Source organism: Epinephelus lanceolatus, chromosome 2 (genome assembly GCF_041903045.1).
Source record: "Epinephelus lanceolatus isolate andai-2023 chromosome 2, ASM4190304v1, whole genome shotgun sequence".
NCBI classification, from domain to species: domain Eukaryota; kingdom Metazoa; phylum Chordata; class Actinopteri; order Perciformes; family Serranidae; genus Epinephelus; species Epinephelus lanceolatus.
Window position 1 is genome coordinate 7553195 of NC_135735.1, and position 27445 is coordinate 7580639.

At 40.0% G+C, this 27445-nt stretch overlaps 1 protein-coding gene across 2 annotated transcripts; it reads left to right on the forward strand.

The window, feature by feature from the left end:
* Positions 1–135: 135 nt before the first annotated feature.
* On the forward strand, positions 136–25339 carry apip (APAF1 interacting protein). 2 transcript variants are annotated; one of them, XM_033648588.1, is made up of 8 exons: positions 136–261; positions 5989–6057; positions 11628–11728; positions 14559–14607; positions 14720–14837; positions 17255–17390; positions 24516–24683; positions 24849–25339. In XM_033648588.1, exons 2-8 carry the CDS (start codon positions 5992–5994, stop codon positions 24946–24948), a joined length of 738 nt encoding a protein of 245 aa, XP_033504479.1. In that variant the 5' UTR covers positions 136–261; positions 5989–5991; the 3' UTR covers positions 24949–25339. The 2 variants fall into 2 exon arrangements, with proteins under 2 accessions (XP_033504479.1, XP_078029649.1); XM_078173523.1 differs by having other exon boundaries at positions 204–225.
* The last annotated feature ends 2106 nt before the right edge of the window (positions 25340–27445 follow it).

A 27445-nucleotide genomic window follows, 5' to 3' on the forward strand; every position in this document is an offset into this window, starting at 1 on the left:
AGTATTTTAATAGAGTTCCACCACAGATTATGTATCTGTATGAAATGTACAGTATGGATAGAGCTGGTAAAAAAGACATTATATTAAAAATACAAATATCCTGAGGCGAAACGTTTCCGAGAGACAAGTTTAACAGACACATCCGGCAGTGCATCCTGTTTGCATGTCGCACACTGATGACGTCACGCTAGCAGTTAAATACCAAACGCTAGCTGTTTTAGCTTCGTAAGTTTCACCCACAGATTTCACAACACACGTACGGTAAGAAGTTCTGCTCTTTGCATATGTGTTACTGGTTTTATAAGTTGTGGTTAAACTGCCGTATTCACGCTGCAACACAATGAGTTTGCAAACTTAACCTGTTGTCAAAGTAACGGCTGCAGACGAGACACAGCTGTGGCTACTTGATGTTAATGAGGCTCCGTTAGCACACGCTCCACAGAACTCATCTTCAGTTTTATCATCTTTTGTCAGGAAACAATTTAAACTTTTAATGCTACAAAAAACGAGACAACAGTACTGTTAATAAATGCTGACTGTCCGTTTGGTACGACAGGTTTAACATGCTAGGGAGCGAATGACTTCTCAAACTTAGTGTGAGTACTAAGCTAGCTAAAACTTCTAACTAGCCATATGTTCTCTCTCAGTCAACGACATAAGATATAAACGTTGTATTTCAATGGGGTTATTTAATGTAAGCTACACTGCAAGTCGAAAAAGTCATTGCAAATGCCTGTATGTTTGCCACATGTACCATATGGCAGTTGTAAATGTTGGGGAGTAACTAGTTACATTAAATTCCAAAATAAATATGCATGTAGTCAGTTACTGGGGGAATATGCAATTGAATTATAGTTACTGACCAAAATGTTGGTGATTTCAAAGGAGTTACATCCAAATATATTTCACAGTAACTGTTTGAATGTAGAATATAACATTCATTTTGTTGCTTTGCATCTTTTCGCCATGCTGACATGCTATTTTCTGACATTTTTCAGCTTTATTGCCCAATTAATAACTTTATTTTAAGTAATCCAAACGTAATTAAATGAAATAAGTTATATTACGTTGATGAAGTGATTAAAATAGTTACTTTACTTACTTTACTTAGTACATTTTCAACAGGGTAGCTCATAATCTGTAACCTATAGCATTTTTTTTTTTAATAAGAAAACATTTTATATAGCACATTTCAGCAACAAAGCAATTCAAAGTGGTCTGCAAGAAACATCAAAAGCATCGAGACAAAGTGCAGAAGAAGCATTATAGAAAGACATTTAAAAGCAGTTCATTAAAGAACTGGAGAATAGAAGAGTCAGTTCTTTATGGCAGTTGTCTATAAAGAAACAAGATTTACAAACAACAATGTTAGGGCTTTAAAAGTTTAATGTTACATGTTTGTAACATTGTGACTGTTTATTGAACTTGTATATGTGTATCTTACACACACTTAAAGATGCAAGTTGGTTATGTAACATTAAGATTTCATCCTAACCCAGCACCAAGACTACAGCAGGTGATTTCACGTTTAAAACACAACCCGAAACCGAGAAAATTGAATTAAATGATAAAAAATCTGCACACAGTAGTTCAGTCTTTAGTGACACAGGATTACGTATTTAGCTATTATGTGTGCTGACATGCACAGTATTTCTACAAAAGCTTCAATGGAGTTTGATTTGGCGTCATTGTATTAAACAAGAATTGGGGAAACACCCAGAACAAGTTATGACTAATAAGTGAAAAATGGCTTCACATTAGAGCTTGACTCGGTACAAAACATCTGTGAGGTAGCATAAACTTTGCCCTCCTGAAGTAAATCACAAAGTGACCATATACATTTATAATGAAGTTTGTCTCATCATATAATTGTCATTAATTGATTTGTATAAGCTGCTACTAGAGAGAATCAATAAATTAACAAACTAACTGAAACATCTGGCCATATGTTGTACTTCAGTCAAACAACGTGCATACTACAATGGCCACATGGGTTATTTTTCAGAGCGGTGCATTTGTTTTTAATTACTTATTATTATTATTATTATTATTATTATTACTACTATACTATACTTATTACCAGTATGTCTTGTTAAATATCCTGAACACCTGTAATTTATTTTTCTTTTGTTATACCTAAAACAATGCACTCATTGTGACTGCCTATGTGTGCACATGTACCATATGGCATTTGTCTACAAAGGAATAAAATAAACAAACGCAGTGGATGCAGTGAATTTTTTTCATTATTCAGTCTTTAGTGACACATGCTTACTCATCCTAGTATGATGTGTGCTGACATGTACATAGTATTGTCAGAGCAGTCACATGAGAGTTTAATAGCAGGCTTCCATTGTAGAAAACAAGACGTGCTACTGTAAACACACTCAACAAGTCAAAACCAAAAAACTGAAAAGAAGCTTTTCATCAGAGCAATGCTCCTCGGAGTTGTGATTTGGAAATGTTGATTTTAAAACTTAATATCTTTGACGTGAAGAAATGAATGATGAAAGTAACATATCATTCTTTTTCATTAATTTCAAGGGCTGCAACTAACGATTATTTTCATCATCAATTAAATTGGCCTGTCATTTTCTTGATGAATCGTTTGATCTATGAAATGTCAGGAAATGGTGAAAAATGTCTTTCATAGGTTCCTAAAGCCTCAAGGTGACTACTTGGTCATTAAGTAAGATTTAACGTTTTTTCCCCAGGGGCAAGTGGCAACTCATATTGAATAAATAAGTCATCAACTGTGACGTGCAGACTAATAACTTGGCTAACTAAAACATCTAACCGTATGTTCTCCCTCAGTCAGATGACACCAAAGACAACAGCAGATGGTTTCACTAATAAACACACACTCTGAAACATAGAGCCAACTTAATTAAGCATAATGACCTGTTGTAGTCCTTCGTTGCAACACAAATTTGCATAGTCTTACTTAAATGACTAAGTGTTGCTTTCATCCAAGTATGTGTGCTGACATGTAAGCTAGTGTTTCTAGAGTAGCTAGAACAGAGATTTTAGCAGGAAACAGGCTTCAGTTGTACAAAACTTCCTCCACAAGTCATGACCAAAAAGTAAAAAGTGGCTTCTCATTAGAGCTGTCTGTATATATTATATATTATCATTTGTATTATTAAATATTTGTGGTGAAATGCAAACTGTGCTCAACGGAGGTGGATGAATTAGTCATCATATAGGCTTAGTTTTAACTGAATTTGTTTTTTTTAGGGCAACTGAAGCCAACACTTGCTTCAATTATTAATTAATCTGCTTATTATTTTCTCAGTTGATGCTGCGTTCACATGGGAACAGGCACGAGATAGACGGTTGCTGTCATCCACGAAAAAATTTACGGCCAGATGTTACACAGCTCCTTTACACAAGGAGAAAACAGAGGCAATGTCAACAATTAGGCTACTGGACATTACTTGAAAGTTACATAAAATAATTAACACTAAATCATTTTATTTGATATATTTTAATCCATTCTTTAGCCCCTTTTACACTGCCAGATTTTCGGCGAATGTTGGGCCGTTTTCCCGGCAAGCTGCGAGCGTTGACACACAGCCGGATTGACGAGTTGATCCGAGGTTCCCAATTTTCTGCCTCATAGGGTAGTCATATTGGCGGAACCTTTTTGGATTAAAAAGAACAAGGTGCCACAGGAGGGGCTGTTGATAACTAGTAGGAGGAGCTGTTGATGACGCCGCACGTGCGACCCACTGCCGGTGGATAAACAGGAAACAGCTGATAGCAGGAATGAGCAGCTAGTAGCAAGAATGAAACACAAACCTGACAGACACTGTAAAGATGAGCTACAAGGGAGACAAAGAATTGCGCGCCCATCTTGTTCTCGCAAACAAAGAGGCCATTAAATGTTAAATGATGGGAATGGTGAGGTACAGTCCGACTTATGAGAGAATCGCAGAAGGACTGACCAGCCGTGGCTTCCCTCGGAGTACGTCACTGTTTACGTCACGCGCTGAGCTACGCATTTTGTTACTTGCTCACGCCCCCATTGCTCCAAAAAAGGCACATTCTGTAAAAGTAGGTAGGCGGCATTTTGCCGCACTCCCCGATTTTGTTTTTATACTGCCAATGCTGAAAGAAGACTGACTGGGCTTTCCTGCAAATTTGCACAATTCCTATCTAAAAAGGGCTTTTGTTTCCTGATTCCATGACAACGCAGCGTAATAGTTTGGTCTATAAAATGTCAGGTAATAGTGAAAATGCCATTCACAGTTTACCAAAGCCCAAGGTCACTCCTTCAGATTGCTTGTTTTGTCCGATCAGCAGTCCAAGCGCTTAAGAACTGTGCCAATGAAAGATTAAAGGGCTTAAAGAAAATACAGTCCAACAAAGACATAAAGTGAATTCAATATACATCCTTTTTTATGTATGCATCAACAATATAATAATGGCATGAAAAACATCAATTCTTTATCTTTTTGTCTTTAATTACCAAATGGATTGTTTCCTTCGTGGCCTGGATTTTCCATTCCACATTAAAATAAAACCATTAACTTACAGGTACAAAAGGACACTCATCATTTTTTTAGAGGCTTTTTAAAAAAAATATGTCACTTTGTTGTGTCGTCAGAACAAAGTTGACGATCAAAAGTAACATTATGCACTGCAAAATTCATCCATCCCTGAGTCTCGCATTCAGCCCTTCAGGCAGTTCGAGCTATCTAGCTTGCAGATATCCATTAACAATAACATTAGCTTATACTCCTCCATTAAACAAGTCAGTGTTTACTGTAAGCTAACACAAGGTAGCTGTCAACATTTACTGAGCATTCTGCCAGTAGGGCGCCTTTGGGTGTTTGTTTCAAGGGATGGATTGTGCTGCAGGAAGCTATACAAACAACAACAAATGTGACTAAATGTAGAGTCAGTACAAGTGTCCATGCAGCCAGTTAGCCCACAGGAAGTGAGGTTTTGATATCCTGGGAAGGAAGGTAAGAGAAGGTTTTGCCTTGAACACGCCCTGAAGTAATTCCATTGGCTGCCCTCGAGGATGGATCATCCCAGGATAATAAAACTGTCTCTAAAGTCCTTCTCACTCAACCTGTACTGTTTATCAGTAAACACTGTGTACTGTGAAAACGGTGTTCTGCTGCTCTACTTAAACCATGTCTCAGGGCTTTGCATTTAGTGTTGGTGAGGCCTAGGTTTCTCTGTGGTGGACAATACTGAAAGACAATGCAGCCTACCTTTTCACTTTGTTTTCTGTGTTGTGATTTGATTTCATGTCACGACAAAAAACAATTAATTTGGTTGTGAAAGACAAAAAACTAAACTGTCTTAATGTCGTGTGTTTTTATTCAATTATAAGTAAATGCAAACATAAAAAATACATGAGTGTGTGAATGGTATTTCACTTTATTTCCTTGTTTGATTTGTTTTTATTTAGGCATTTTAAATCTTCCATGGTTTGTTTGAACCGACACCGTAATCACAACAAAATGAAAATCTACCCTGTTACCTCATTTGCCTTTTTCCAAGAATCAATTCCACATTTTTATTGTCTCATATTGGTAGAAATCTTGTTGTTAAAAAACGCCATAGCTTTAAGGGCTTCTCCATTGTGTAGTCGTTCGTATAAATAGAAATTCAAATCAATAGTGGCATCTGAGATTTTTTGAGCAGCACTGCCTATCTGCTCCTCCATCAAAGGAAGCTGCGGCTTCTCCCTAACTGACTTGTGGGAGGAGAAGGAAGGAGAGGAATTAGTGAGAACTGTAAATGAGTTCTCACTAATTCATCCCTGTGTTATCTCAACACTATCTGATTTCAGTGGAGAATGAATCAGAATAAGGAAGTAAGACGCTGACAGAATGCTGTTTCATTGTGACCTAAGAGCACTAAGTCTGTCCCACATGACACTAAGATCAATGTTACTGCAACCATTTCCCTTACGTCTTCTCTTGGCATTGTGAATTGTCTCTAAATGTGGTCAATGGCTTTCTCTCGCAGGAGATGTCGTCTTTGTGTGGCACCAGCAACGGCTGCCAAGATGCAGGTCAAGAGGCCACAGAGAAACAGGTAAGCATAAAATGGCTGATAAACATTTTGAAATGCATTTGTATGAAATGTTGCTATAGAAACACACCTGAACTTACTTGGCAGGAGTCAAACTGCAGCATATATTTAAGCAATATCACACGAGAGGGAGTGATGTTGTACTGTGATATCGTCACGGCTGTGCGGCCTCGTGCCTATGAGTGTGATATTGCTTTTATACAACAGTTCAACAGTTACATAAGCAAGGCTGATTAAGAAATGTTGAAAAATGAGGACAAAATAGATAATTTAAGCATTTTATTTGTCTTCCACCAACAAAAATAGTTCCCTCAGGACTCCGCTGTCACCGTTGCTCTGTAACGCAGACATGGTGCGCCAGGCACTTACTCTTTATACACATTTATCTGCACATTTCCATTAATTGTGCAGCCGGTGAAATAAGTCTCTGATGACTGCATGGTGGACTGTCGCTTCACAGGCACAGCCGACTCTGCCTTCTGATCTGACAGTATGTTGCTTTTCTCCAAGTCATTGAGCTCCGCTGATGAAACACTGACAAACCTGGATGTGTGCTCAGATGGATTCAGCTTCTCCTCTCCCTCATCTTCCTCTGATGACCATTCATAGTTCAATTCAAAACTTATTTTAGGAAAGAAATCCATATTTTTGGCTGTTTGACAGTGGATGAATTAATTAGCCTACAACGCAACTGCTGACCTAACTGACACTAACCGTCAGTTTTGATTTGATTGTTGATTGCAATCAGCTGTGAGGCGGAGTGATACATACACAGTGAAATAACCGTGATGTTGTACTCCAATATCGTCACGGTTTTACTGTCTCTCGACCAATCAGATTACAGGGCCGGAACTAACTGTTGTATAATATGGTTTTTAACTCACTTTTTCAGTAGCAGTAACCACATACACAGTGATTACATTGAATGATGATGTTAGATCAGATTCAGCTTTATTGTCATTACACAAGTAAGAGAACAAGTACTGAGAAATGAATGAGCTTATATCTGAGCTTATATATCAAAGTGCAAAAGCAGTAAAATAGCAACGTGATATATAATATAGACTGTAGAATAAACAGTAAGTGGTAGATATGAATATGCTACACTATCAACAGTTAGCAGGCAAAATGTATAGTGCAGATAAGTGATGATAAATAGAGATTGTGAGAACATAAACAGAATAAACAGCTACAAGTATGATTAATATGCTGCATACGCAATCGATTAGATCCGGTAGAGCCAGTGGTCTAAATATGAATATGCATAGTGTGGACAGTAGTGTAAATATGTGGGGATATGTGAGTGCATATACAGTATAATGCAGTAGTGTGGCAGTAAATGGATAAGTATGATGCAGCAGCCAGAGGCAGTCATAGTCAAACCAACTGTTAGGTAATACGGGCAGGGGGACAATTTTCAAACGTGGGCTCCTCATCCACACCCCACGGGCAAGGGTATCAATTTGTACTTGTAAAGCAGAGGAAGTCATGTTTGTCCTGTGCCGAAAAATGCCGTCCAGTGAATGATTAGAGAAAAGTCAAATCAAACACATGATTGAGAAAATTAGGTTTTAAATTATAAAATCAAATCAGGAGTGATAATTTTTTCTTCATTTATTAATTCAATCTTGAGGGCTGCTTCAACCAAATATTGGTTAAATTGTGTGCTGAACTGAAATAGTGAAAAGAGAATATGGCTGTCAACTCTCGTTTTCCAGTTATACCCAATTTATGCAGTTCCAAGACTGTCTAGGGTCCAGTATGCAGAGATATCAACCAGTTTGGAAAAAAAGGCAATTGTGCCTTTTTACTTCGCCAAAATTTAGTGTAGCTTTGGAGCATTATTTAGCCCTCTTTCCGACAAGATGGCTTAACTCGGTTGGTACCATGCCTTAGGACTGCTAGTTTAATATGACATCTGTGTCTTCACTGTAGCTTTAAAACTGAGCCCGATACAGCAGGTTTTATTCACTAGAAATGACTCTACCTCACTCCTCAACTTAAGCTCTGCCAGTCATACCTGCTACTCCTTCACTTTTATTGCCAAACATTTGGCCACTGCCTCTCTGCTCTCTCCTCTCTGCTGCTCCTTTCATTTTCTGGTTTCTGGTTATCATATAAATACATATAATTTACATCATCAGTGATTTAAGTCAGTAAGTTGTTGTCATTGATCCAATCTAAAGGTCAACCATAGACCTTTTCATGGGCCCCTCTTTGGTTTTGGGCCAGGGTCTTCCGTACCCTTTGACCCCCCCCCCCCCCCCCCCCGACGGCAGGCCTGATCATAGTGCAAATGTTCAGTCACTGGAGGAAGGTGGGTGTGGGGTTTCTGGGTACAAGGGGTTGGGGAAATGTTTGGCGGATGGGGTGGAAACTATTTCAGTAACTGAAGCAAAGTTCAGCCAGGAGACAGGTGAGAGGAAGGCTGAATCCAAATGTCCACTCTCATGACTTGTAGACTGAGCCCTCACGGATTTCAGTTGTACGTAGTGTGACATATTTACTGTCTTTAAAAAAGTCTGCGAGGGCAGAGACTGCGAGCGGCTGATAGACAGCCCTTGAGACTGCTTTACTCGTTGCTGTGGAAACATTCAACTATCGCTGTTATATTCATATATGTCATATAAGTTAATGAACAGTGCCTACTCATCTGTTCCTGCAGATAACACATTATCACGTATAGCCTTTTTGTGACTGAGCAAAAATATATTCAGACAACTGCATACAATGCAACACACGTTCAAAAACAGAAGTGTCAGTAAGCAGTACAGGACTATAACTCAATATGTTGGTTATTACTGACATTAGAAGCCCTTCTTTTGTTGTGTTTCAGCCAATTTTTTTAGCCTATTAGACTGAGCACCCTGACAGGCCACAATAGTAAAATGCATTTTCATTCCCTCTACAGCCTATACTGATACAAATTTCTGTATCACAATGTGGTTGAAAAGTATTTCTGGCCCACACAATTCAAGTAGGATTTTATTAGGCCTGACTATCAGTAACTATTTTATGCATTCATAAGTTGTTTTTTTCGGCATTTGAGAAAAAAAACACAATGTAAAGTCTGTATTGCAATGAATTGTGGGTTATTTAATCAGTAACGTCCCCTGAAATCTGTACCCCAAGCGGACCCCTAGAAAGTCCGGTTAAGGCCCCTTGTGGACTGGTTGAATTGTGGACTTGGACAGCCCTCAGCACTCTCAGACTTCCTGGGAACGCCCCCACAAAGTCTGCAAGTCCAGACATTTGGATTCAGCCAGAGAAGTTAGTCCGAGCCTTCTGGCCCTGGAACACAGAGTCCTGTAGTGCTTCCCAGAGCGAAGGAGGGCAAACAGTCTGTGCCTGGGGTTGGAGGTTTCCCTGATAATGCAGCGTGTCCTCCACAGACATTGCTTGTGCAGGACAGCCTTTGGTGCGAGACAGAGCAGGTGTCATACCATACTGTGATGCAGGTGGTAAGGATGCTTGCAGTTGGTTCATTGGTAGAAGTTCATCAGAATCTGAAGAGACGGATAGACATTCTTATGTTGTTTTTTTACCAGGTCACTTAGCTGTGTTACTTCTGGCAGGGGGACTGCCAATGGAAATTAGCCTTTTGGCTACAATTGGGTGCATTTACATTTTATTTTTAAAATGTTCATTAATGTACATTGTCCCTCTGCAACAAATAAAGATAAATTAAATTAAATTCTTCAGACTAAAAAGCACAGGGCATGTACACATTTTAAACAGGGATACACAATACATATCGGGCCATAAATGATCAGTTAATGGGAAATTTATATTCTTATTTCACTTTAGTTGGTCTTTTATCTCTTTTTTTGTCTTTTTTTTTTTTTTAGGCTTCTTGACATGTTTCGGCAGAAATTTCCACGTCACAGCCACCACCAAGTGGCATTTCTGAGGAAGGCAGAGGTTTCCGCCGAAACATGACAAGAAGCCTCACCTTAACACCTGTCTGAGATAAAAGAGCAACTAAAGTGATTATCGAAAACTGAAGACATAATGAACACCATTGAACTATATTCTTATTTATCATTCCAATAATGAAATGAATAGAGCCAATAATCCAAAGGCATAGAATCTACGCTGCCAGTAAACACAGAGGAAGAAGAAGAGCAAGCGCAGCATGTTAACTCATGTCATACATGTTGACAGTGTGAATGTTTGTCGCAGCTGTAGAGGAAGAAAACATGATTGTGCCAGGGGGTCTGATACCTTTCTTATGCTACCATTACACTGCGGGGTGTGCGACTGTCTCATCATAAACAGAGAGGGTGGGAGAGCAGCTCCATGAAGGGCTGAGTGAATCAGTACGCTGCGTGCAGCGCTATAATAATATCAGATTTTATTGTACTATTTTGAATAGTAAAAAAAAAATGGAAAACCAAAATTTGGTAGGTCATTGTTGATAAAAATAAATCAATGTATGAGAAACACAAACCCCTTACTTTTTTATTGAGGAATGCACTTACTTAATTTACTTGTTTATAATACTTTGACATGTCTGATTTGACAGACAGAATTCAAGTTTCTCTGTTTCATTGAAGAAGCACTAGCTTAGTTGCCTTGTTAACTCGTCATAAAACACACTAAAGTCAAACTTGAAACAAACAACATAAAACAGAAGAACACAGTTGGTTAGTCTTTTCATTCTGACAACAATCACAGACTCTGGTTTGGTCAAAACAAACCCTTAATTCAATGAGTTAGATGTGAAAATATGCCGGCGCTACGTGCTGTTTTTTCACGCTGTCTGTCTCCCTGCTGTCTCTCTTCCCGCTGTCTCTCTCTGCCGGCTGCCCACTGAGGAGTGGCTCTCACTGGTTCTTTGGAGGCAGACCATTAAATTAGCAAAACAAAAAGACAAAAATCATCCAAAAACAACTCACTGACGATGTACTCAGCCAATAGCCGATACATTCATCCAATCGGCCAACCCTCATGGCTGGTGTTATGCTGTATATTTTCTTTCTGTTAACAAAGACCAAAACCAACAGTGCATTAGCCCGTCTCTCGGTTTTTTCTGACTTCCTGACCCTGTTACTGGCACAGAGCCTCTCGGCCATTAGTCCTTAACTACTGGTTGTGTTAGGGACTATTTTCAGCTGTGGATTAATCCACATAGGGTGCTCTAGTGAGTATTCACTGCACGTGAGTAGTGTGTGTAGGACAGATTCAAAACTAGTACAGTGTGTGTTAATGGTATGTAAGAGACATTTCACCCAGTGCAATGGTGGGGCCATTGATGTATCTTTATAGTTTTTGGACAAGAATCTTCGCACAGAGGATGGATCCCACTCTGCCTATACAGACAGTGCTTGTTAGTAGAATACATTTTTTTCATGGCCTTTGTTTACAATATGAATCATCTAAAATATCACCAACCATTTCCTTGATAATGTATGCATTGGTTATACTGAATATATGATCAACATTAAAAGAACAGTGCTTATACATTTAACCACATGTATTTAGTGTTTCATGTCTTCATTCATTCTGATATATGTTCAGATTGTTAAACTTGAGCTATGATAACATGGTTGACAGCTTTGTTTCTGTGACAGGAGAAGGAGCACCCTCGCGTACTCATCCCAGAGTTATGCCGACTCTTCTACCAGCTTGGATGGGTGACAGGGACGGGCGGAGGGATCAGTCTGAAACAAGGGTTCGTATGTAAATTAATTTCTTGCACAATATTGCAAAGGTTCAGCAATGACTCACCTTCATTTAACTTTTCTGTTTGCATGTATTTGACAATCGTGCCAAAAAAGTAAATTCTTTTGTGGAGATTTCTTTTTTTTAATAACATTTATGTGCTGACAAAAGTGCAGCGAGGCTGATGTGAGGTCAGTTATATCGGTTTTGACAGTGTGTGCAAATCTAGGGTGAAGACAGAAGGCCACAGTTTTGCCATAATGAAACAGAATTCAAACTGAAGGCTTTGACAGGTTATTACAAGCATCTTTGAACTGTGTTGTTTTGGACGGCAACTACAAAGAAAGCGCCACCCATCAGCAAATCCCTGCTTGAAACGGGGAAATGGCAGACATTTATTTATTAAGCCAACAGGGGAACTTGATGAAACCTCAGATGAAACCAAATAAGATTTACTGACTGCCGCCGCTCCATGTATGGTGGTATTTCATTCAGATAGAAAAACATTGTAACTCTAAAATGATCCACAGGAGAATTTCCTTTCATCTTGTTAAAATATTATACCTTTTAGATTTCTATAGAAAATAAGCTTCACTGCAATACTTCAGCTCTGCAGAGTATTATTCCTCCAAATGGCTGTTTTTGCCGTAGTGATGACTATTCTGTAGTTGAGAGTTTTTTATGGAGTTAAAAAAGAAATAGGAGACATGTGAAGTCTCAATCTGTGGCTCCAACATCAGTTACATGGTCAAATAAATGAGAATTATTTAGTTTTTTTTTTTAATAAATCATAGCTGTTTGTACACTGTTGGTGCTTTAAAGATTCAGTGTGTAGGAATTAGGGGGATATATTGGCAAAATGGAATATAATGCAAGCATACTTTCTTTAGTGTATAATAAGATTTGTGTTTTCATTACTTTAGAATAAGCAGTTTATTTCTACATAGGGGGCAGGTCCTTTTCCATGGAGTCTGCCATGTTGCACCACCATGTTTTTACAGTAGCCCAGAACAGACAAACCAGCCATTCGTGGTTTTGTGCCAGCCACTGTAGTTAGCAGCCCCTCCACCATGAAAGCGTAGGAAAAGCACCTTTTTTTTTTTTTTTTTTAACGTGAAACTGCTTTAGTCAGTGTTTTTACTGGTTTAAATCACTGTGTCTGTTGGTTTTGAGAGTAAAGGCTAGTTCACATTACACGATTTTCACCCCGCAAAATGCATCACGGAGACTATCGTAATCTTTTCAGTGTTCATACCTGGCGACGTGTGTTTCTGTCATTGGGAGCCAGATATCCAGTCCCAGTCACAGACATGAGAACTCGTCGTGGCAAACTATCTGCTGACTCACCTCCGACCCAAGGTGGCTCTCAAGATCCTCTGCGACGTCAAAATCGCGGTGAAAATTGTGTAATGTGAACTAGCCTTAAGAGACCCCTGCGGATAATTCGGCACCCGGGTAAAACTCTCCTGAACGTCTAGATCTTAAGTTATCAGAGGAAAAAGGTGAGCACACATTAGCAGGTGTTAGGCTAGCAACCTGTTTCTGACGTGCCAAACAGCACCTGAGAAACACAGATATACAACGTGAATCTGGTTTAGTCAGTGTTTTTTACCTGTTTTAATCACTGGGTGCGTTCATTTTGGACAGTTAGGGTGTTTTCACACTTGGTCCTTTTCAGCCCTCTAAACAGACTCAGAGCGGTGACTCAGAATTTTTTTTGCGTATGTGTGAACACTCCAAGAGAATTTAGACCCCTCTGAAGGTTCGCTTTGCTCTTTGCCATTGTATTCAGCCCTCTAGATCATATGCTATTACACTGGGACGCATGAAAAAGCAGACAAAACCACATTGGCCTGTAACGCTTGCAAGGACGCAGGACGAGGAATAGTTTGGTTCATGGAAGATACTGCACGTCTCCAGATGTGGAACGTTGGATAGATCAAATGGCAACAGTCTACAGCACAGAAACACTGAGGTTTTCCTCCAATTTTAAGTTCAAAAAAGGACTATAATGTGAAAACACCCTCAAAGACCTCTGCAGATAATTTGACTCACAGTTAAAACCTTTTGAACAATTAAAACCGAAGGAAATCCAACCTGAAGAAGTTTCAGCTGGATCAATCTGCAGTCCTTACTGCTAAATTCTGCTAAATCCCAGTAAATCTTACACACTGTTCCTGTAAGTTTTCTTCCAGGAACCTAAAAGCTGCTTTATTAAAATAAAGCCTGTAATATTTACAAAAGATATTGGATGAAAATATGTAGTACATGTATTCCAAATGCAAACTAAATAGACAGTAGTGTTGTCCTTTTTATATTCTGCGAGGGCCGCTCTGAATTTAAAGTTCTGAAGCTCTTTTTTTCCACTGTTGCTTTGGTTTGACTCAGAAATGACTCAGAGCCTGAGGAGGCCTCGCCGAACCTTGCACAAAAAAAAAAAATCAATAGGCTTCTCCTTTATCTGCTGTGTTTGGTGCTATATAAAGAGTACAATAGCTTCATCTTCTGCATGCTACTGGCTCTCAATATTTATTTTGAGGGGAACAAATGAGGCTGTAAATTCACCTCTGAGAATCAGTTGATTTCTTCTCTTTATCTTGAGCCTTTTTTTTCTTTTGTTCTTTTGGTCTTAGCAATAGAAAGAAAATAATTCCAACAATGACTCATTTCTTGGTTAGGGAAATGCGATGTGTTGACACATCACATAGTCATTAAAACGTTATTTACATTTCATGTTTGCAGTTCAAAGGGCACCCCAAGTAAATGGACAAAAAAATACTTTATTTTCCATGCCCTTTTCTTTGATATTAATACATACCATGTTGTTTTTTGTGTGACAGAGAGCAGATTTACATTGCACCATCAGGCGTCCAGAAAGAGAGAATACAGGTGAGCAGGTTTTAACCACAGTGTCAGATAGTGTTCTGCTTGAGTTCTGATTGAGCAGTATTCAGATAAGGATTAGTGTGTTAATACTTGCTGTAATGTTTGTGTCACTCAGCCAGAAGACATGTTTGTGTGTGACGTGGAAGAGAAGGACATCAGCTGTCCACCTGCCTGGAAGAAGTTAAAGAAGAGCCAGTGTACACCGCTGTTTATGAATGCCTATACCATGAGAGGTGAGTCACTCTCATACTTTCATACACATGCCACCCATACTAAACACCCATTGCAGACATTCAGTGATTGAACTGATCAGTGATCTGAATGCCACCAAAGATTTTTAATTAAGTCAGTGATAGACTTGTTTTGTCTGGAGTCACACAGCACAGACAAAGTAATGGGGGCAAACATATTTCTTGTGTGAACGGCTGAATGAGATCAGAAACTTTGGATGAATGTTCTGATTATGTTCATTTAAGGTGGTGCACTCTTTTGTTGATAGAAGTGATGTAACAAGTAGCCATGGAAACTAGGCTTGGGCCCTATTATGGTGTATACCAGGGTATTTAGAAATCCTCATCGTATAATTTTCAAAACCATCAAAATTGCAGATGCTCCTCTCTCATAAAGAGATGCTGTAGTTAGGTTGTATTGTATGTAGTGTACATCATGTACCACCAGAGGTCAGTCTTTCCCAAAAACAGGCAGCTAAGCTGAGAAACACGGGGACTGCAGGTGGTTAAGGAAATGTTACAGGACTGTAAACAGCCATGCCAGAGATAGACTGCAGGGTAAAACAGTATATTTTCAAATCTAACTTTCCAAATGGAGGATTTATTTATACCAAACCTGGACTAACTAACTAGACGACCAACAAGACCAATTTTATTTTGTTTCTGTTAACAAGGCAGAGAAGCTAGCCTGAGTTGGATGAAAAAAGAGAAACTTGAATTCGGACAATTGCATTCACACAAATATAGCCACTGGAAATTCAGGATACTATGAAAAAAGTGACACAGCCCAAGTTTAGTTTCTAATGTGAAAGGAATTAGAAAAATTAGATGTATGTTCCTAAATGTTGTGATTATGTTCACTTAAGCCCCGATCACACAGAAAGTATAGAGCATTTTGCAGGTTGCAAAATGCGAGGTGCACTGCACTGCCTTCGTTTAAAAATTGAATGCCACTGGTAAAAAAAAAAAAAAAAACACTTGCTGCACCTTTTTGTTGTTGCCAGGCAACTACCCCATCACTTCCTTGCACTAACCTTCCGGTGTAATCATTATATCATTGGTTTTTTTTTTGTTTTTTTTCACATTAATTAGTGGCTAGTTCCTAAAATGTTGAGGAGGAGGGGACTTGCTGTAGCTCTGGTTGAGGGTGAGGGGCTGTCAGCAAATAGTTTGTTGGGCACAGGGAAACGGAGATCTGTGTGGGTACATCAGACCCTAAAAAGGACACAGGTCACAGGGAGTACCACCAGTTGGTCCAGGAGCTTCACCCCTATGGTGGCTGTTACCAGGCATATTTCAGGGTGACTCAGACAGCAGGTTGTCAAACTGCCCACATCGTCAGGCCGTATAGCTCTGGGTATCCAGCAACCGCTACCCCCAGTTTCTCCTCCATTGTTTACCACCTGTAAACTTGTTGTCATGATAACTACAGAAGGCCCTCCTCTCAAATCATCCGATTGGACAATGGGAAAAAAGATGACGAAAAAGACATGACATGGGGCGGTTTTCTGCTCTGAGTTGAACTTTTCTTAACTCAAGGAGTTCCGAGCACTCCGGCAAAAATGCAAGGCGCCAAGAGCGCAGAAAGGCGACGCGCATCACAACGCAAACAACGCAAGCAAAAAGCTTGGTTCTCATTAAAAACAGTTACAAAGAGCTGCCTCCAGCTGCTAAATTTTTGTGTGATCAGGGCGTTAAGGTAGCACACCATTTTGTCATTAGAAGTGATCTAACAAACTAGCCATTGAAACCATTGTAGAATCAGTAATAGACCCCAAATACATTCTTTTATCATATTTCTTTTATTCAACAACTACATTTTATACATATTTAATCTCTAACATATTTTATTCTATAAAAGTGGTTTATGAAATACCTTGAATATTTTTCCTTGAACAGGTTTACTCTGACGTAAAGGCTGATAAGAGTAGGGTTATTTTCTACAAAAATGAAGGTCTTCCATGTGAAAGATGTGGCTTGTAGAAGTATTCCAGTTAGTTTGAAAATACAGGACAAATAACATTTAATAAAGAAGCAAAGTTTCACTCAGAGGATAGTTTTTAAATAAAAGGCATTATGAATAAAGGTCAGCATTTTAATGAAATACCTCACCACAAAATGATGATTCTTGTATCAGTTTCTCTTAATTACTCATCCGCTCTATCCTGAAATGCCAGGTGAAAGTTTGTTTAGTTTGTCTTCTCTGCAGATAATGAAGCCTTTAGAAGTAGAACCTATTACTAACACAGTTTAAATTGTGCCAAAGAATTTCAAAGCATGGTGCACCTTGATGTCAGATCATCATCTGTGGGTGGTGGCATGCTTTCTCTTGTCTTGTTACAATTATCATTTTAGAAAGACATTATCAGTAGACAAGACCCAAAAAATAAAAAATCTGCTTTTCCTTTGCTAAAATACAGGGGCACAGGCAGTTATACACACCCACTCCAAGGCTGCTGTCATGGCAACGCTGCTGTATCCTGGCAAAGAGTTCAGGATAACACACCAGGAGATGATCAAGGGGATTCGTAAGGGCACCTCAGGCACCAACTATCGGTATGTAATCAAGCAGCAAGGATTAGTCAAGTCCAAAGAGTTTCTAAGTATTTTCATCTTTCAGTCAAGCAGAGGTTTGTAAAGTCTTGTTTATGAAAGCACTCATAGCAGAAATCATAGCTGCAACCTCATTGCGTTTTGGCAAAATTCTCCGTTTTGAATGCAAAATATGGAACCCCCGTGATATCTGTAGATCCGCACAGTGTGTTTGCTCCACCTGGTCAAACACATTGCATGAGAGGCAGGACCCTGCTCAGCCTCAGGTTTGTGGTAAAAGTTCAGTTGAACTTGAAATGTTGCTGTTTTAACTGAGCTTCAGTAACTTCACATTGTCCAAAGTGAGCTTAAAAGGAAACTACAACCTCAAATTCTGCTAATTCAGTGTTTCGACAGTCACTAGTAGCACATTTATGAGGCCCTTTTGAGAGTCACTGCATGGATACCTGTGTTATATCTTGGGCAGTGGCTCTACGAGAGACTATAAGTTGTGTGTGTCTGTGCTGTTAACCACAGTTAACATCACTGTTTGAAGGCCCTAAATATCTTTGAGTCAAAATTACCGCAGATGGCATTATTGCTTGCTGCGCCAGGTGCTCTGTCCCTGCTTAGCCCTTTGTATCTGCCCTCACAGTGTGCTGGTGTTGGACTGTGGGTCACTGCTGCTGCTCGCTGTATGTGCTATTGCCAATTTATATTATTGTGGTGTGTTTATGCATGAATACAGTCCATCTGATCCTCGTTTTGTTTTTCGCAGTTTCATCAGTACTACAAATGTAACTGTAGCCAGTATCTCACTATCACTATCCTCATTCATATTTTAGGAAGCTACAAATTATATTCAGCCACAAAACAAGCCTGAAAAGCTGTAAATCAGATTGGAAGTACAGACAGTTGTTGCATTTGTGTGAACTGGCAGGTTTTTAGAATGTTGCAGGTTTCAACTTGTCTCGTCATGAATCTTTGGTCTGAACTGGGCTTAATAGACCTCAGTCTTGCCAGTTTAGCAAGGTTTGGGCAGGGTGAGACGATAAGTCTGAACCAAACTTTAAAATCCAATGTTACACATACAAGCAAGCTAATATTGAGCAGAAAAAGTAGATTTTACATACAATATGAATTTTGTTAGAAAAATCTACTCTATTGACATCATGGCAACACGCATCTGTGATTGTGCACAGTAAAAAAAAAATCAGTGTAGTTCCTTTTTAACTACTTCAGCTTTGTTGTTTGGATTCGACCTTGAAATAAGATCAGAGAAAACTTTTAATCTGCAGGGAAACTGTTTTGTTGTAGTGTAAAGAAGGAAGAGTGCAAATCAAAACAAATATAAAACAATTTGTCTTATTTGCTGAAACTGTCACCACGTTCACATAGCACTAAGTGAGACAGATAAGCTGTGAAAACAATACATATCCCTTTACTTTCTCTTTTGTCTTGTAGCACTTCTAATGACATTACTGCATGTGTACGAAAACAACCAATCAGAGCTGGGGAGTCTCTTAACATTTGTCAGTCATATCAATTGCTCCTGTAAACTGCGGTCAAACTGCTAAACTAGGCAGCACTTTTCAAATATGAATCATGTTTCTGCATTGCATATATGTCACTAAGTGTTTTCAAAAACATATTTTAGTGTACCGTTGAGCTGTAAAATGAGAAAGTTGGTCTGGCCGGTGGGCGGTGCTTGGTTTTTCAGTTGATTGTTTCCAACATGGCAGCCAGGTCAAAAACTCTCATTTTACAGCTGAGCAGTACACAAAAATATGTTTCTGGAATAAACATCTTAGGTGAGAAATAGGCAATGCAATAACAGAATCTTGATTCATATTTGATTAGCACTGCCAAGTTTTGTACAAAAAGTCAAGGTTTGTAAAACTAAAAGGTGCAAACCTAAAATATACAAAATGTCGTTAAGGTTGATATGAGGACCACAGATCTGTATGAAAAGTATGCAATATTAAATCTTAGCACAGGGGAGTTTAAATTGTTAATTCAACATGTTCAGACTGTTGTTCATGTCCATGCTGTTACACATTATGACCCCCCCCCCCCCCCCCCAGTCAGAGAGTTGTAATGAATTATCATCCACAGAGAGATGGTAATCCAGAGAGGAAGAGGGAGATTAAACTGAACAGAGCAGATGTGAAAAGGAGGCTGGAGCCACCTGAGCACCCCATGTGGCTGCTGTCCATCTCTCTGTATGAGGTAGATGAGTTGTACAGTTTGATTGCCACAGGGAGAAAGGATTCCCAGTGATATTCTGTGATGCGTCGTGGTGGTAGAGGTGGTCCTGTGCAGCATGTTGTGTAAAAGTTGAGTCACTGTTTATGATGCGCCACATGTGCAGCGTCCTTCTCTCTGACATCACCACCGAAGAATCAAGCTCCATTCCCATGACAGAGCTAGCATCCCTGATGAGCCAAGTGATGTCATTGGCATTGACAGTCCCTCACCCTGCTGCCCCAGCACGTGACAGTAAAGACGATGACACTGACTGCCACACACTGGTAGAACATCCTCAGCAGGGTACTGTGGTCACTGAATGACAGGATGCCTCTGCAGGTGGTCTTCTGCGTGTGGACACAGCCTCTGTGTTCTTAGCCCAGTCCAGCTTGTTGTCCAGGTGAACTCCCAGGCACTTGTAATCCTTCATTTCAGTATGGGGGGTGTTTTCTGCCTGCTGAAGTCCACCACCAGCTGCTTTGCCTTGCCACTGTTGAGCAGCAGGTGGTTCAGCTCACAACACTTAACTAAAGAGTTGCTGATGCAGCCCACAATTGCAGAGTTGTCAAGGAACTTCTGCAGGTGGTAGAACCTGGAGTTTTATCTTAAGTCCGTGGTGTAGAGGGTGAACAGAAATTGGTGACAGGACCGTCCCCTGTAGGGCCTCCATGTTGCTCACCACAGTGTCACACACGCAGCCCTGTAGAAATACAAACATGGGTTAGTTGTGCCGTGTTACCATGAATTTTTGAACAAAACTTTTTCCTTGTGTGCCTCCTTGGGAAACGGTGAACCTATTGATTTATTGGTCACTAGGAGTGTGCCATATCATATTGTCCATGATAATACCGGTAAAGATTTTAATCTGAAAAATTCATATCGCAGTACTTGCAATATTTTTGACTGGTCAACATATTGACATCATACTGTTACCCACGGCAACAACAGACATGGCTAAAGTGAAATTATTACCAACTCTGCCGTTGTTCCAAAAAGAGGAGCAGCCTCAGTAATGTGGAATAAACCTGTGGTGTTGTTGGGCCTGACTGAGGTGCTCAGAGGGAACTCATTCAGTGGCTCCTCTGGCAGCAGCACAGCGTCTTTCCCGCGCCTTTCGTGCCGTTTGCACACAGGTGTCAGTGTGGTCAAGTGATTTTGTCGTAAACGTATGTGACGCTTGCAGCTTGACAAAAAACTACATATATGTGAATGTACAGTATTTCTTTTTACTTCTCTCTATACCTCTGTCTCCCTCCTCTCTCCCACTATCTATCTCACTCTCTATCTGTATCTCTGTATTTATATATATGTATGTATGTATGTATGTATGTATACATAAATATGTATGTATATACAGTACAGGCCAAAAGTTTGGACACACCTTCTCATTCAATGCGTTTTCTTTATTTTCATGACTATTTACATTGTAGATTCTCACTGAAGGCATCAAAACTATGAATGAACACATGTGGAGTTATGTACTTAACAAAAAAAGGTGAAATAACTGAAAACATGTTTTATATTCTAGTTTCTTCAAAATAGCCACCCTTTGCTCTGATTACTGCTTTGCATACTCTTGGCATTCTCTCGATGAGCTTCAAGAGGTAGTCACCTGAAATGGTTTCCACTTCACAGGTGTGCCTTATCAGGGTTAATTAGTGGAATTTCTTGCTTTATCAATGGGGTTGGGACCATCAGTTGTTTTGTGCAGAAGTCAGGTTAATACACAGCCGACAGCCCTATTGGACAACTGTTAAAATTCATATTATGGCAAGAACCAATCAGCTAACTAAAGAAAAACGAGTGGCCATCATTACTTTAGGAAATGAAGGTCAGTCAGTCCGGAAAATTGCAAAAACTTTCAATGTGTCCCCAAGTGGAGTCGCAAAAACCATCAAGCGCTACAACGAAACTGGCACACATGAGGACTGACCCAGGAAAGGAAGACCAAGAGTCACCTCTGCTTCTGAGGATAAGTTCATCCGAGTCACCAGCCTCAGAAATCGCAAGTTAACAGCAGCTCAGATCAGAGACCAGATGAATGCCACACAGAGTTCTAGCAGCAGACCCATCTCTAGAACAACTGTTAAGAGGAGACTGCGCGAATCAGGCCTTCATGGTCAAATAGCTGCTAGGAAACCACTGCTAAGGAGAGGCAACAAGCAGAAGAGATTTGTTTGGGCCAAGAAACACAAGGAATGGACATTAGACCAGTGGAAATCTGTGCTTTGGTCTGATGAGTCCAAATTTGAGATCTTTGGTTCCAACCGCCGTGTCTTTGTGAGACGCAGAAAAGGTGAACGGATGGATTCCACATGCCTGGTTCCCACTGTGAAGCATGGAGGAGGAGGTGTGATGGTGTGGGGGTGTTTTGCTGGTGACACTGTTGGGGATTTATTCAAAATTGAAGGCACACTGAACCAGCATGGCTACCACAGCATCCTGCAGCGACATGCCATCCCATCCGGTTTGCGTTTAGTTGGATGATCATTTATTTTTCAACAGGACAATGACCCCAAACACACCTCCAGGCTGTGTAAGGGCTATTTGACCAAGAAGGAGAGTGATGGAGTGCTGCGGCAGATGACCTGGCCTCCACAGTCACCGGACCTGAACCCAATCGAGATGGTTTGGGGTGAGCTGGACCGCAGAGTGAAGGCAAAGGGACCAACAAGTGCTAAACACCTCTGGGAACTCCTTCAAGACTGTTGGAAAACCATTTCAGGTGACTACCTCTTGAAGCTCATGGAGAGAATGCCAAGAGTGTGCAAAGCAGTAATCAGAGCAAAGGGTGGCTATTTTGAAGAAACTAGAATATAAAACATGTTTTCAGTTATTTCACCTTTTTTTGTTAAGTACATAACTCCACATATGTTCATTCATAGTTTTGATGCCTTCAGTGAGAATCTACAATGTAAATAGTCATGAAAATAAAGAAAACGCATTGAATGAGAAGGTGTGTCCAAACTTTTGGCCTGTACTGTACGTATGTATGTATACATAAATGCTTGCTCGCTCTCTACTTCTATACCTCTCTTTCACTCTCTCTCTCACCCTACTTCTCTACCTCTCTCTCACCCTACTTCTACCTGTCTCTCTGTCATCCTACTTCTCTACCTCTCACCCCCTACTTCTCTACCTCTGTCTCTCTCTCTCACCCTACTTCTGTACCTCTTTGTCTCTCTCACCCTACTCCTCTACCTGTCTCTCTTGCACCCTACTTCTCTACCTCTGTCTCTCTCTCATCCTACTTCTACCTCTCTCACCCTACTTTTCTACCTCTCTCTACCTCTCACCCTACTTCGAACTATTAATATTGTATATTACAGAATCTGAATCTCACTCTGAGTGTTGTTTTTTACAAACTAAATAAATAACAAATAATTTTAGTTTACTGAATATTTGAAGGCAAACTGTATGGCTTATTTTGTTGCAATTCTATTTTCTTAAATTGATAATAAACTATTTGTTTACTAATATGTCATATCATCACGATTATTGTTCTCACAAAAATGCCCTGAAATATGGTGATATTATTTTAGGAATATATTGCCCACCTCTGTTGGAGACCATGTTAACCTACAGCAAAACACTCACCAAAACTCTCACACCTTGTACAGTATAATCCAAGTCTCATTTATCCAGACATGAATAACACATCCCCCCCATACTAAAACTTAGTATTTCAAAGTGAAACTTGTCTTTGCTTTCTTAAAGCCAGACTCCAGTACTGAGCATACGACTGGATAAACAAGACTTGGTTTACACTGCATGAGTTGTGTGAGAGTTTGTAAACAGATGTTTTGCTGTTGTTAAACCTGGTGCCCAATAAATCAGTATGTTTGCCCTTTTCTGTGGAGGCATGTGAAGAAAACAAAAACTAGTTCTTCACTAGTTCAAGGTAACACAGCATGACTAATTGAATTGGGTGAAGTATTCTTCTGGCATGTTAGAAATACTAACAGTGTTAAATTTTTGATATATTTAGCTCACCTGTCAAGGTCTGCTAAGATTAATGAAAACTTTCCTACCTATAATAAATTAGTCAGGGTGGAGTACTGACATGACAGTAGAACTTTCCAGCATCGCCTGGTATTAAAGCTTCCAACTTCACCGTGGAAACCAACGCGATTGGCTAATTGCCTTTACCAGTGTTAAGACAAACATAACCATGGTACTTCAAATTAATCACATGATGAGTGTGATTTCTTAATCCATCATAGTCTGTGGGTATTTACACGTAAAACAAATGACGATATAAACAAGTCTTTCTTGGCCATAATCTCTTGATACATAAATGTGTCCCGTCTTGTCTTACTTTTCTCAATCACCTGATGCAAATCACAGGCTAAAACATGTGGCTCCCCACCACAAAGCTGTTTTGTACTTCAGAGGCATTGTTGCTGGAATTTCTTTTCTCATACTTGGTTAAAGCCAGATAGGATTAGTAATACCATTATTATTTAGTTCAAAGATAGACAGTAAACTCGTTACCTGTTCAGGCAGCTGAGGAGGGGGAAACATTGGCAGAGGGTTCGATTCTTTCTCTCTGGTTGGAGCTAGAAAGGAGGCAGTCGGGAGCCTGTTGGATTACAGCAGAAATAAATCCATATTTTTATTAGTAATCATTTTTGAATAATTGATCAGTTGGGGAAAAGGTCAGAGGTGACAACTTAAATTGTTTGTTTTGTTCATCACACAGTCCAAAACTCAAAGATATTCAACTTGCAATGACACAACAGAGAAAACCCCAAACCCGTGACCCACTTTTGGACCGGGACCCAACATTTGGGAACCACTGATTTAGAGTCTCTACCTGACAGTACTCTAATGGCAAAAGTTCATGTCTCAGAGTTATCAGTCTAGGTGTCATTTGTCATTTTGTACCCTGCATATCCACAGGTATGATGACAGCCTGGTTGTACCCATTATTGAAAATACACCAGAGGAGAAGGACTTGAAAGACCGGATGGCCCGGGCAATGGAGGATTACCCAGATTCATGTGCCGTCCTCGTCCGTCGACACGGTGTCTATGTCTGGGGCGAGACGTGGGAAAAAGCTAAGACTATGTGAGCATTTGCCTCCCAGCACTATTAACCTCTTTGACCTGTTTATGACTAAGAGTACATTAGTACATTTGTATTGAGGGCATGTGCAACAAAGACAACAGATTTAAAATCTGTATGTTGTATTTTTCTCCCAACACTCAAAATACTGCTGCATTTTTTTTTTAGGTGTGAATGCTACGACTACCTGTTCGACATCGCCGTGCAGATGAAGCAGAGTGGACTGGACCCCGCAGCCCTCCCAACAGAAGAAAAAGGAATAGTTTGACATCCACCGGTGCTTTTTAAAAAGACATTTGTAGCAGAAAGGTCGGTAGAGTTCAATCAGGAGAGCAGATTGTAATCATTTGCCTTTTCACGCCAGCCTGCTTCAAATTTGATGAAATTTGATGGTAAGGGCAGATCCAGGGTTGGAGGAGATTGAATGCCTGTGATCCGGAAGCACCTGCAGGTACGCTGCAAAGCACTGTGGGACAACTCTTGAATGAGCAGCCGGCAAATCAAGGTCCTCAGGTTCACATGGTTTCCTATTCAAGTTTGACTGCACTGGAAATCATGGTCTTGGACAGGTCAGGCAGGAACATGCAGTGCATCTCAATTCATCTACAACAGTGATTAACTGCCTTTGCTTTAGTCAATAAAAACTGATGGAATGTGAATCATGAGTCGCAGAAATTATTTGAGATGTTTTTTTTGTTTTGTTGTCTCTTACCTTTAAAAAATAAAGCCATCTCTCTTTTTCCTCGTGTCTAGAGTCAGGTCACAGTGCTAAGCAAGGTAGCACAGACCAGACGTCCTTCTCCTCAGCAATGTTTTCCAGCTCCTTTAAAAAAAATCCAAAATCATAATAGTTTCAAAATGTGAACCAATTTTCCACTTTGAAAAATATTTTCTCCTATTTTTAAAGGGTCTGTTATTTAAACGTTAAAAAAAATCCTTGTTAATGGTGACACCTCTTTCTCTCATGTCATTAAATTGCACACAAATTACTTTATCAGCTGATGCTACAAAGCAACCAACAGCAGATCCATGCAGCGTAGCTTTACAGCTTGCTCACTAACCTTAGCTTCAGTTACTGTTATCTTGTTGGTTGCCCAGCTAAGTGTAAATTAGCTACACTGCACGGATCTGCTGTTGGTTGTTTCATAGCTGATAAAGTAATTTGCAAACCAGCCCTGGAGTCTGGATAAATTAGCTAACGTTATCCTCTCAATAGAGTGCTCCAGGATTAAGTCCTAAAACTCAGAAATGAGTTAGCATTTTAACACTCCTACGTAGTTCCCTTGTCTTGAAGTCAGTGGATTTCTGTGAAATGCCTAAAATAAGGTCCGTGGTTAACAAAAGCTTAAGAGACTTTCATGTTTTGTTTGTTATAAAAGGCAGTTGCTAAATGAGACTACAGAACATATATCAAGCTGAACACCCCTTTACAGTGTCGTCATGGTAAGGATGTTCAATCATGCGACTGTAGTGTAGTTTGTTCATAGCCTAATGTTAGCTTTTTACTTATGGAAATGCATTTAGGCTTAAAAATAAAAAATGTAAGTGATGCTCATTTGTGACGATTATCTTACTGAACAAAGCACTTAAGTATCAGAAACTTTTGTTTGCCACAGAGCTTATTCTCTGCATTAATCCAAAATCCAATGGAAAATCCCATAGGCCTTTTGACAAGGGAACCAGGGTGATGCTAACCTTCATGCTGGCCAACAGAAAAACGTCATCCCTGGAGCACTCTACAGTATTTTGCTGTGTTTGCTAACTAGCAATTCATCCGTGTCAGAAAGCAGGTCGACATTAGCTTACATTAGCCAGCTGAAACCACAGTATCATAATATATCAGGCCTACAGTGCTTCCTTCTTGGGCTTCCTCTTCAGCACCAGGGTGACTGAAATTATGATATGGGGCACTGAATCTGACCACAAATGAGAATTAGCCAACACATACCACTGTCTTTCTGCTTCTCAGAAATAACTTCCCCTATAGGAATATCGACGGCAACTCCAGAGACGGACCTTCAGCCAGGGCAGCTCAAATTCAGTCAGGTCAAACCTCGGCAGTACGTGATGGTCCGTCTCCAGGCTGTCGCTGCAAAATGTAAATAATGAGCACAGCAGGTGTGGACTCGTCGTGGTGGGAACTGGTCGTTAGTTGACGTTATCGGACTCCATTTCTAAGCTAATGTTATCTACTGTTGCACACTGCAAAGAGAGATGCAGCACACTGTTGGAAGACGTTTGCCATAAGGGCTTTTTGCCACTAAGGGATTTCTTGGCTAAGGTTCACCACATTCTTTGGATTTTCACGAAAAAGTTGGGGATGGTCTCACTTTTTAATCTGTTCTCCCATTAGCAATAAAAAAATGTTACATCCAGTACCATAAATACAAGGCATGCAGAAAGATGCCTGATTTGTTGAAGCAACAAATCATTTCTGAGCCATATTTCAGTTTCAAGCAAAAACAACACAAATAACATGTCTTGACTTATCATAAACACTGTATACACACAAATAACTGGTCATCTCATCAAACATGCCTCAGGGAAAATAATGCTGTGCTGCGCAAAGGGACCCTTGTTGTGTCCACAGACATCACCCACACCAGCATCCCAGCACCAGGCGAGTGCACTGGGTGCAGGGATCACACAACAGTGCCTGTAGATCCTCGCACAGCATGCCTCCAGTTGTCTGCATACTCATTTCTCATGAAAGCCAGAGTTGCTCTTTTAACAAGCTCCCTCTGCTGCCAACATCCCTCGCTTCC

Bases quoted from the DNA above. Each gene is read 5' to 3' on its own strand.
- apip (XM_033648588.1), top strand. From the start codon at position 5,992: ATGTCGTCTTTGTGTGGCACCAGCAACGGCTGCCAAGATGCAGGTCAA. The intron at 11,729-14,558 runs GTTCGTATGTAA...TTTGTGTGACAG, and splicing joins GGGATCAGTCTGAAACAAGG to AGAGCAGATTTACATTGCAC. The intron at 14,608-14,719 runs GTGAGCAGGTTT...TGTGTCACTCAG, and splicing joins TCCAGAAAGAGAGAATACAG to CCAGAAGACATGTTTGTGTG.